The sequence below is a fragment of the Mustela erminea genome, chromosome 4 (assembly GCF_009829155.1).
Source record: "Mustela erminea isolate mMusErm1 chromosome 4, mMusErm1.Pri, whole genome shotgun sequence".
NCBI lineage: Eukaryota > Metazoa > Chordata > Mammalia > Carnivora > Mustelidae > Mustela > Mustela erminea.
Genome location: NC_045617.1, coordinates 63,103,275 through 63,115,391, shown reverse-complemented (window position 1 = coordinate 63,115,391; position 12,117 = coordinate 63,103,275). Strand labels below are relative to the sequence as shown.

At 42.6% G+C, this 12,117-nt stretch overlaps 1 protein-coding gene across 6 annotated transcripts in view; it reads left to right on the top strand.

Annotated features, from left to right (window-relative positions):
* Positions 1-1,335: 1,335 nt before the first annotated feature.
* ECT2L (epithelial cell transforming 2 like) overlaps positions 1,336-12,117 on the top strand; it is a 74,357-nt gene continuing 63,575 nt past the window's right edge. For all 6 annotated transcript variants that reach the window (XR_004284928.1, XR_004284929.1, XM_032339380.1 and 3 more), the window contains exons 1-2: positions 1,336-1,437; positions 10,863-10,989. Coding sequence is in view for 4 of the 6 variants with exons in the window: in XM_032339380.1 (XP_032195271.1) it covers positions 10,888-10,989 (102 nt within the window). In the remaining 2 variants the exon portion in view is untranslated. The remainder of the gene's footprint in view (positions 1,438-10,862; positions 10,990-12,117) is intronic.

Here is a 12,117-nt window from a genome sequence, read left to right as displayed (position 1 = left end):
ATCCCCCCCCCCCCCCCAGCCATTTGTAACTAGTAATCTACTTGCTGTCTATGGATTCGCCAATTCAGGACATTGCGTATGAATGGAATCAAGCATGGTTTTTTATGACTGACTTCTTTCACTTAATGCAGTATTTTCAGGGTTTCAGGGTTCATCTGTGTTGTAGCATGGATCAGCACTATATATATATATGGCATATGTATACACACACATATATGTATATATATAACCAGATCATATCCTATTGTGTAGCTATGCCACATTATGTTTATTCAATCATAGCTCAATTGCCTTCACATTTTAGAAGAGGCCCATGCTTCTTTCTTGTTTCCAGGATAGAGAAACAAGCACCTATTCGGGGGTGGGAGAGTGAAAGTCATTGAATGATACAAATCTTGATTTTAGTAATTTTTGGCATTCTGAGTTCAAAGAATTTTGACCGACTTATCTAGTGGGTCTTTTTGATACCCCTTTTAAAAACGAGAAAATTAGCAGAACGTTAAAGACAACCTTCTAAACTTTTCACGTGGATTGCAAAAACAGGGATTCCAGGGTGGGGAAATAGCATTTCTGGACCCGACAGAGCAAAAGGAAATTTTGCCATGTGACGTGTTTTTCTTGGATGGGTCCTGAGACAGAGTAAAGCAAAAGCTGTTTCCTGTGGATTAGCGACAGAGCATCAAATTGACCTTGTTTATTCATTTGGTTTATTTGTCCTTTGTGTCAAGGAGCCCCATGGGGGCCTCAGGTAATAAAATTTTACCTTATCTAATTTGTACCCTTTCATACGAAAACATTTTAAAGGCAGCAGGAAAAAAAAAGAGATGCCTGGGTTAGAACAAAACTGAATTAGAACAAAATTATATATTATATAGATGTTGTGTATTCCCTGTAGACAATTTTTAATTACCAATGACTTAAAAAAATACTACCAGAGCAAGCCATTTATCATATTCTGTGCTGCTTCCAGATCCCTTAAGCTTGTTTGCTTTGATTTTGGTGCCTCCTGTGTAACGCTAAAATTGATAATAAGTATTAAAATAGTCTGAGGATTTGCCAAAGATAATCCCCCACCTTTCCCATCCCGGGGCCTTAATATTGCTGGCTTCAGCGTCGCACCTCCTCTTGGTTGGGGTCCCACTAGCCGGCGTCTGCCCCTCTGCTCCAAGCCTTCAGGGGTCCCACCCTAGGCTCCCCGAAGGACGGGGAGGGAACCCGGCAGGGCTCCCCGCGCCGCTGGCGGGGAAGGCGCACACGGTCCAGCTGTCCCCGCGCGCAGGCGCAGGCAAGCGAGGCCTGGTGCGCGGGGCGGGGTGTTGTCGGTCTCCATGGAGACGGCGCCCCGCTGCGGCCGCCAGCTAAAGCTCCTGCTTTTCACTCCGCGGTGGAAAGAGGAGGCAGTCGCTCCGGGCCCGGTCCCTCGGACACCTCCGGGAGGTAAAGCCCTTGCTTCTGGGCCGCGCATCTTCTGCTTGGAACCCCATGGGCACGGGCTTCCCCTCGCCACGCCTGGGAGACCCTAAACAGCGCTGAGGAGGACACTGCCACCACCACCACCCACCCCACCCCCGACCTTGAGAACATCCGCAGCCCCACAATTATCCAAAAAACCCTGCAGTGGCTCTGGGGAGAAACAAAAATTTGAGTAGATTTGAGTTGGGCAGTGGCAAGGGAACTGAACCTCCTCCAGAGCATTCATCTGGGATAGAAATGGAGTCAAGTTATTGAGCACTTTGGAAAGCACTGATCTTCTTTCCACCCCGGACTGGCTCACACCAACTCCTCTCTTTCTGCCAGTTCTCAAGTTCTCACTCTCCTACCCTGGAGTCCCGGCTGCCTGGGGAGTCGGGTGGTGGGGTTGGCGTAGAAGGGAAATACAGACTCTGTGAATACGGTGCCTGGTTAGAACTGCATAGCTCTAGGAATTAATATGCTAAGATTTGATGAACAGGACAAATAATTAAAGACATGATACTTATATATATTTTTCTTTTTGAAAAATATTCATGCTGCGCTTACTAATCATTCTTGCTAATGCGCTTACTAATCATTCTTACTAATCAATCTTGTTCTGATGTCAGAACAGAATGACCTGACATCATCCCTATTCAAGTTCAGCACAACCCAGGCCACTGTTTTCGGGGCTGTCTTGACAGTTGTGTACCTTGGGAACCTCAGAATCATGCTCTAAAACTTATTTCAGGAGAAAGTAGGGATTAGAGACTTGAAAGTTTGAGAACAGCCAGAACTGTTCATTTCTCCTGAACGAGTTTAAATAGTATGGCTGCTTCTTGTTGCAGCTCTAATTTTATAGTTTTACTTATTTTTTAAAAAGATTATATTTTTATTTATTTGACAGAGAGACAGCCAGAGAAGCAACAAAAGCAGGGCAAGTGGGAGAGGGAGAAGAAGGCTTCCTGCAGAGCAAGGAGCCTGATACAAGGCTTGATCTCAGCACCCTAGGACCAGGACCCGAGCCCAAGGCAGATGCTTAAGGACTGAACCACTCAAGCACCCCTAATTTTATAATTTTAAACTTATTTATCAGTGAGCCAATCCAGCATTTGATTGTGTCCAGTCTGGGTTCACAAACGTGGCATCTGGTTCTTTTTGCAATCTTTAGAACCAGAAACTTTTAATAAAGATTTTATTGATTTGTTTATTTGAGAGAAAGAGAGAGAACACATGCTTGAGCAGGTGTGGGGGAGTGGCGCAAAGGGAGAGGGAGAATCTCAAGCAGATTCTAGCCTCAGCGCTTTATCTCAGGACTCAGCGGAGATCATGACCCCAGTGGAAATCAAGAGTTAGTCACTTCACCAACTGAACCCCCCAGGTTCCTCCTAGAAAACTCTTGAGAGGCATATTTAAGGGGTTAAATTGGGGTTTCTGCCCCACTCTGAGTAGTTTATTCCTTCTTCATGATGCAAGAGGAAGACTTTCTATAGAATTTTTTTTCCAGTGCATAGAATCTAAAAGTTTCTCAGGGAAGGAATGTCAGGTACATATTTGGAAAGTTTAGGTGACTTTGCGTAGCCTCTGAAATATTGAAAATATAGAACATGCTCAAGGGATTAAATTGTAGAGAATAAATGAATCATGGTACAACTTGCATGTGTGGATCATAAGAGAACTCAAATGTAGGTACCTCTGTGGCAGGGAACAATGTTTTGTTTCTAATTTCCCTTTAAATCACTTGAGCACTTGAGTCCTGCCATGGAGCAGGACTAGGCGAATTTACATGTCTCCTGCTGTGTAAGAATCACCGAGGGAAACAGTTAATGGCAGTAAGATTCTGCTTTACCCCAGTGACAATTTAGCTCTCTGGATGGGTCTGCCAATTGCCCAGCCATCCTAACCCTTAATATGGCTTTGGTTGTCACACAACAAGCTCTTCCCCACCTTGCGCCCCTCCCCCCCTTTTTTTTTGGCTAAGCAAAGAACTGTGAGTGTCAGTTACTGATTTCCTCATCAATAGCCAGTTGTACGGTCAGCCATGTAAAAGAAATTTTATTTCCAAATGAACCCATAAGTTACACTCGCTCTTTAGGGAAAATCCAGTATAATTTTTAAACTTAACAACCAATTATTCCCTGTCTGACGTTGGATGCTTTTCTTTACCCTGCCTTTCTCCTCTGTCATCTAACTGCCAGGGTGAATGGGAGAAGTGAAGGAGCTGGAGTATGGGGGAGAGATTTACTGGCACAGTGCAAGTCAGAGTAGCCACTCAAACAAACATTAAAATAACCATAGCTTTTCTCACACGGCTCCCTCCCCACTTTGATTTTGTAACAGCATGGATGTTAGATCTAGCTCTAAATGAGAAGAACCACAGATTGGGGTCTCCAATTTCATTTCCTTCTTGCGACACACTTCGGAAACATTTAGAGCCCTTGTTTTCCAGGGTCAGGTAAGAAAGGGTATCCAGTTGGTGTCACCCATGTTAGGGCCTCCATTCAGTGGACACCTGGGCTCTAAGCAGGGGAGTGGCTGGACCTTTACTTTTCTAGGCGTGACTCGCTACTTTGTGTAAGAACAAGAGAAATCCTAAACGATCAGGGAAGAACTTCATGGTACAGTCTTTTGACTCTTGGAGAAAGGGCACAGAGAAAAGATGAAGAATGGATGAGAATTTGGTTTCGTACACTGAGGTTTTGAGTCGCTCTTGGTGATAGAAGATATCAGGGACTGCCATATTGTAAACATAATTCACAGGAAATATTTTTGCCCCAGAATTCACATTCCAAATGAACACCCTAAAACCTTCCCTTTCTTCCAGTTCGCTGATGTTGTTAAAGAATCATCTGTCAGATGTACATATTAATTCAGTCCTAAGGTTATTTTATCACCTACCTCATTTAACATCTTGATGGAGATTACTAATAAGATCTACACAAGTTGATAATTGTCACAGTTGTGACACAGGTGTCGAGTCCTAATAATTTGTGAAGGAATTTGGCTTTTTGTTTTAGCTTGTAACTTGCTTTTCAGCCCTTGAATTTGAAAATTAGGGGATGTAAACAATTACTCACTTACTCGTTCAACAAATACTTTCCAAATGCCAAATCAGTGCAGGCATTTTGTGGTAGGCAGGTTCTAAAATGGCTCCCAATGACCCCAGCTTCCTGATATCCATGCCCTCATGAATCCTCTCCCCTCCGGTGTGGGCTAGACTTGTTTCTACTGCAGGGGTTGCCCAACTTTTTCTGTAAAGGGTCAGGTAGTAAATATTTTTGTCTTGTGACCTCTACAGTCTCTCCCTAATTACTCAGTTCTTCCTGTTACAGTATAAAAGTAACCATAGGCAATATGTAAAACATTTTGACTAGCTGTATTCCAATAAAACTATTTACAAATGTGGTTGACAGGCTGAATATGGGCTGCTAACCACATTTGCTTACTTGTGTTCTGATTAATCAAAATGTGATGCTTCTGTGCTTATGTTACACAAAGACTCCAACTTCCATCTTGCCTGCTCTGTCTTGCCCTTTCACTTGTTCACCTGGATGGAAACCAGCTGCCATTTTGTAAGCTAATAAGCAAATGAAGCTCACATGGAGGGGAATCCTCCAGCTAACAGCAAGGAACTGAGACTCTGTCCTGTAGTTTGTGGGAACTGAATCGTGCCAACGTCCACTGACATGAGCCTTGAAGTGGATCATTCCCCTGTCCAGCTTTTGGATGACTATAGCCCCATCTGAAACTTGGTTGTAAGACTGTGAGCCAAAGGACCCAGTTAACCCATGCCTTGACTCCTGACACAGAAACTGTGAAATAATAAATGTTCCTTATTTTAAGCCCCTAAGTTTTAGGCTTCTCTGTTACACAGCACGAGGTAACCACCATGATCACCATATCACAAAGCCGATACACATCATGATAGGCTCCTATAAGAACAAACAAGGGAGGCACGCCTGGGTGGCTTAGTCGTTAAGGGTCTGCCTCTGGCTCAGGTCATGATCCCAGAGTCCTGGGATCAAGCCCCATATTGAGCTCACTGCTCAGCAGGAAACCTGCTTCTCCCTCTCCCAGTCCTCCTGCTGTGTTCCCTCTCTCGTGTCTCTCTCTGTCATATAATAAAGAGAAGCTTTAGAAATTAAAGAATGAACAAGGGAAATGCTGTATATCGTTTCCTCCTCTTGGAGATTCACAAGTATCAATATATTAAGGTGTCCAAAACCTCTTATAAAAAAGAAACTTGTTTAATTATGTTCAATCAATCATTTCCCAAGCATATTTAACCACAGATTCCGTTTTTCTGGGAGTGCCTATTAATATCTTACAGAGCGACTATTTGGAGAAATACAAAATGCTGGAATATGAAAAGAAATCATCCAATTTAAAGAAGTAATGAGGGGTGTCTGGGTGGTTCAGTGGGTTAAAGCCTCTGCCTTTGGCTCAGGTCATGATCTCAGGGTCCTGGGATGAGCTCCGCATCGGGCTCTCTGCTCAGTGGGGAGCCTGCTTCCCTCTCTCTCTCTCTCTCTCTGCCTGCCTCTCTGCCTGCCTGGGATCTCTCTCTGTCAAATAAATAAAATCTTGAAAAAAAAATAAAATCTTCAAAAAAAAAATAAAGAAGTAATAATTGCCAACATGCCATTTCTCCCTGGGTTGGATAACTAATCCACAAAACTGGTATCTTAGAAGAATATAAATAATCCCATGGAAATTTATATCCCAATCCCCATCTCTGTATTTGTATCTCTATCTTTATATTTGCATCTCTATCTATATATGATGTACCATACTCAGATATTTACACCCACCAACAGAGACGGTGACTATTCTTTCTGCAATGTTCTGCTTGTTACATAACTCACTGATCCCTTAACACAGAGGATAATAACAATCTCAAGAACTTGCTAAATCAAAACTCCTTATGTTGGCTCTTGGAGGGATTTCACATAACAACAGCTGGGCATCTTAGGAAACGAAGGATTTGTTTTGATTTCATGTTGATTCAGAAGGAGGTATTTAATTTCCCACATTACCATGAGGTTTTCCTATGAACAACACATTATTACACTATAGTTTGCCAAGGCACAGCATTGCATTGCTTTGCTTTCCACATGAGGAAACTGAGGCTCAGATGCTAAATTACTTGTAAAGCTTCACTTGGGGGAAAGGAGAGTCAGAACAGGGATCCAAATTCAGTGTCGTCATTATAGTATTTTCACAATTATTCCAGGGCGCCTGGGTGCCTGGGTCTGTTAAGCATCCGACTCTGGATTTCGGCTCAGGTCATGATCTCAGGATTGTGGGATCAAGCCCCAGGTCAGGCTCCGCCCTTAGCGGGGAGTCCCCTTGAGATTCTTTCTCTCCTCCTCTGTCTGCCCCTCCCCCTGCTCTCTCTCTCTCCCTCTCTCTCCCTCTCTCTCTTAAATAAATAAAATCTTAAAAATAAAATACAATAAAATAGTTCCCAATCTGGTACATGCCTTTCCAAGATATTTGTTTTTAAAACACTCTTCCGTCTCTCTCCAGTGTGGTAAGAATAGAGGACCTGCAAATGTTTGTCTTTTTCTCAAAATCTTCTGGCTCTCCCATAAAGTTTCTTCAGCTACTCTGGGCCCCATTGTTCCTCTCTTCTTGGAATATATAGTAACAGAGGGTTGCTTAGATGCTTAGACCTTTCTGGATTCAGAGTCCAGAGTGCTCACCATTACACCATGGAACTCCCAGGAGCTTAGACCTTTCTGATACTGGAACCCTCACTAGACAAGTGGTCATCCGGTTTGTGTTTTAGTATCTCCAGTAATGAAGCTAATGCTGCTGAAGTGATTGTTTTCCCACTTAGGTTGATCCAAAATCTGTCTCTCTGATATCATACATTTTTGTTAATTTTGTCTTCTAGGGATTCACAAATCATGTGTAATTTATTTTATACATTAAAAAAAAAGCCTTCAGATAGTTGATGTGTGTGTGTGTGTGTGTGTGTATGTACAGTGTGGGGAAGGGGGTGCGTCTAATTTCTTTTTTTGTTAAACAGATGCTCTGTTTTCTATAAATGGAAAAATCCATCTCCTCTTTGACTTATCCTCTAACAAGTACCGTGTATACAGGATTCTCTCTTGGACTTTCTCTTCTGTCCCCCTGCCTTAGATGTTTGTCTCCATACTAATGTCACGTCATGTTATTGCTCTGGCTTTATAGTGAGTTTTTATATCTAGAAACACATCGCCTTCTCTGGTTCTTCTGGGCTGACTTGACTATTTTTGGCCCTTTAAACTTCCATAAATATCTTAGAATCAGCTTTTCAAGTTACACACGCATACCACAATATCTCTGAGGATTTTTAAAATTGAGATTGCACTGAGTTAGTGAATCTGTTTGAGGAAATTAATCTCTTCATTCTTCTGAATTCTCTAATTCATGAAAAAAGCATATAGCGCTATTTATTTAGGTTCTTTGGGAATGTTCTTCAATAAAATTTTATAATTTCCTTTTCTAACTTTTTTTTTTAAATAGGGCTTGGTTCTTGAATTCACGACCCTGAGATGACTAATATATTTGGCTGAGCTGAGATCAGAGTTGTGCTTAGCCAGCTGAGCCACCCAGGCACCCCCAAATTTTATAATTTTATTCATAAAATTTGTACTTTTATTTTTTTAATTTACTTTTTTATTTTTATTTATTTATTTTTTTAAGATTTTATTTATTTATCTGACAGAGATCACAAGTAGGCAGAGTCAGGCAGAGAGAGGAGGAAGCAGGCTCCCTGCTGAGCTGAGAGCCTGATGTGGGACTCGATCCCAGGATCCTGGGATCATGACCTGAGCCGAAGGCAGAGGCTTTAACCCACTGAGCCACCCAGGTGCCCCTAATTTACTCTTTTAAAGATTTTATTTATTATTTATTTGAGAGAAAGAGAAGAGGGGAGGGCACAAGCAGACTCCCTGTTGAGCACAGAGCCCAGTGTAGGGCTCGATCTCACACCCCTGAGATCATGACCTCAGCCGAATTCAAGAGTCAGATGCTTAACCAACTGAGCCACGCAGGTGCCCCTGTACTTTGATTTTTTTTCAGATACTTAATAGTTTCTGGTGTTTTATAACTGATATCTTTTTTTCTTTTGAGAGAGAGAGCAAGAATGAGTGCGGTAGAGAGAGAGAGAGAGAGAGAGAGAGAATCTTGAGCAGGCCTCGTGCCCAGCACAGAGCTGACACAGGGCTCCATCTCACAGCCCTGAGATCATGACCTGAGTCAAAATCACGAGTTGGATGCTCAGTTGACTGGGCCACCCAGTGTCCCAATAAGTGATATCTTTTTAAAAACATTGCTAGGAAGATCGTAGCAAAATATGCAAATCCTAAGTGTAGAGCTCAATGAATTGTAAAGTGAACTCCTCGGGGTTCCTACTGCTGGATCAGGACCTGTATCCCAGAGTCACATCTCATGTCCTTGCCAGTCATACCCTCTCTTTCCTCCTCAAAGAAAACCACCATCTTGACTTCTAACACTCTAGTGTAGAACTTTGTATAAACTAAACTATACATAATGTAGCCTGTTACTTCCAGCTTCTTTGTTTAATGTCTTCTGTGTGTGATTCACACACATTGTTGTGTGTCATGGCAGATTGTTCGTTGATATCCAGCATTCCAGCACATGGATATATGACAATATATTTATTCATTTGACTGCTGGTGAATGATTCCACTGTTTCCAGTTTAGAGCTATCCAACGGAGCTGTGAATATGCTTGTGGATATATTTGTCCACATGTTCATGTTTTTCTGTTGAGTCTAGTGTATGCACATGTTCAACTTTATGCCGTAATGCCAAACCATTTTTCAAAGACTTACACCAGTGTGTACACTCACCAGCTGTCTTAGACTCTTCTGGATGTCCACCAGCACATGGCTCTGTCAGTCTGTGCTGGATAACAAATACCAGGTAGCCTGAAGCAGAAATCATTATTTTTCATGATTCTGTGGGTTTGCTGGCCTCACCTGGGCATTGTTTCTGCTGCCTATTATGGCCTGGGGTCATTCATATGGTTGTATTCACTTGGAAGCGCGGTTGAAAGAGAAGACCCAAGATGGCTTCATTCACACATCTGGTGCTTGGGCCGAGGTGGCTGAAACAGCTTTGGGCTGCCTTGACCTCTGTTTCTCCATAGGGTCTCTCATTATTCTGTAATCTAGCCCATGCTTATTTACACAGCTGCTAGATCCCAAGCCTACAAAAAGACAAACTGCAAATCTTCTTAAGGCCTAGACCCAGAAGTAACACATCTTCACTTTATCAACATTCTTTGGTCAAAACAATGAACAACTGAATCTTGTTAACAACCATTTGAAAGAGCTTCAAACCCTTCAAATGAGCCTGGAGACCTAGCCAACGCCTTGAGTGCAGCCTTGTGAGAAACTCTGAAGCAGAAATACCTGTTACGGCCTCAATCGTTTCCCTTCCCCCCAATTTCATGTTGAAGCCCTAACCTCCACTGTAACTCTATTTGGAGACAGAGTGTATAAAGAAGTCATGAAAGTTAAATGAGGTTATAAGGGTGGAACCTTAATCTGATAGGACTGATATTTTTATTAGGAGAGGAAGAGACACCAAAGCTCGCTCTCTCTCTCTCTATTCCCCACCCATCCCACCTGGTGTGCACAGAAGAAAGGCCTTGTAAGAACACAGAGAGAAGGTGCTATATGCAAACCAGGCAGAGCGGTCTCATTAGACACCAGCCCTAACAGCACCTTGATCTTGGCCTTCTAGCTTCCAGAACCGTGAGAAAATAAAATTCTGTTGTTCAAGGCATTTAGTTTGTGATATTCTGTTACAGCAGCCCTAGCAGACAGATTATGTACTCTGCTATGCTCTGTGTAGATTCCTGACCCATGAAAACTCCGAGATAATAAGGATTTTTTGTTTTGTGCTATTAAATTTTGGGGTCACTTGTTATGCAGCAATGGACAACTACTACATTAGCCTAAGTTTGTTCTCTCTATCCTCTTTGTGTCCTAAAAAGATAGGCAGGTGGAGTGCCCCTTTTTAAGCCCTTCAAATTATTGTTTTCCAGGGAAGAAAAGGTATTCCTGGCTGGCACAGAATGGTTCCCAATTCTGAGTCATTTTCCCAGCAAAGTGAAAAACAACCCTGATTTAGATCCACATTTGAGTGTGAACGCATGAGGACAGAGTAAATTGCAATGACTTGGAGTTCACGAACTCCCTGTGCATATTTGTATGGATTTTTCCACCACGGAGATGCACATATACATCATTTGCTATAATTTTTTCTCCGTAAATATAGAGATGTAAATGAATGGCTACAATTACGTGATTCCTACAAGGACATTAATATACTGAATGTTTCTATGTGATCATCATTAAGCATCTATTGAAATGAACCTATATTTCTTAGGGCTGGAAGAAAATAATTTGCTGAGATGTCAGCAGGGGATTCTTCTAGAAAAACCTTGGAAATGGAGTGCTTCCACACAAGATTCAGTGCCTGGACACCTTTCGGCAACAAGTCATTGAACAGACAGGTAAGTTACATACTCTAGAACAAAACAAGTTTAATTTGTAAGGCAATTTTACACTGATAAATTGGGTCTCATGTTGCCGTATAAAACAACAATAACAAAACCTCTAAAGAATTTAGTGTTGGATTCGCTTCAAACAAAAGTAAACCTGTATTTGTCTGCACCAAAGACAGTCTCTTCTCACCTCAGTCCCCAATTCCTACTTTATGGGGAAGCTCAAGGTCTACCTCCCTTTTCCTCTGTACCTCCAGGGACAAAATAGAAGCCTCCAGAACACATAGTATGCTGGGGGAGAGACAAGAGGAGCTGCTTTTGGTGGCATTTGGTGTGGAGAGTATTAATGTGTAATTAATTCTGTGCATATTTCTTTAATCCTCTCTTCTTTCTCGTGCCAACAGTCAGTTTGATGGCCTGGGGGTGCCCACTCCTGTGAAAGGTTGTTAGTAAGTCACCGGATGACTTAGGCAGCCCTTAAGGGAGAAGGCTGACAGCAGATGTGGGTTCAGTCCTGTTCCCAAGGGAAGGAGACTAGCCAGGCTAGGGCCCAAGCCTGACTCAGGAAGAAAGCCAGTTGGTTTGTGTATATCATCTGAGCAAAGCTGGACTGAAACCTAGATTTGGAGGGGAGGGGGGGGACACGGGTGCTGTCCTTGGTGTATCTCTTCCTTAGAGACATGTCTAACAATGGCAACTTAGCAATATTTATTAACTTTGTTTTGGTAGGAACTGTGAGGATGTAGGACTGTGGGTTAGTAAAATCATACCTTCTTCAAATGGTCCCATTTTCACAATTCAAGTGTAGCCTGGATGTGTTTTCATGATGAAGTGTTTGGAATCTGTTACCCCAGGCCACATTCGTTTAGGTAGAAACAAGAGCCAGGATTCATTACCACTTTGTTTTCCAAAGGGGCCCTCCTAAGGACCCACTGTAATTACATCCCCTGACCAGCCTTTCCCTCCAGCCCACCCAACAAGCCTGGGCTTGTCTCCATCCCCAGATAAAAGCAGTTTAAGCTGGAGGGACAGACCCCTACTACGCAGTGAAAAGGGCTTTGTGAACTGTAATGTGCTGTGCAGTTATGAGCTGTGAGGTTGCGAGATGGCCTAAGGACTGTTTAGCAACTAAGAATA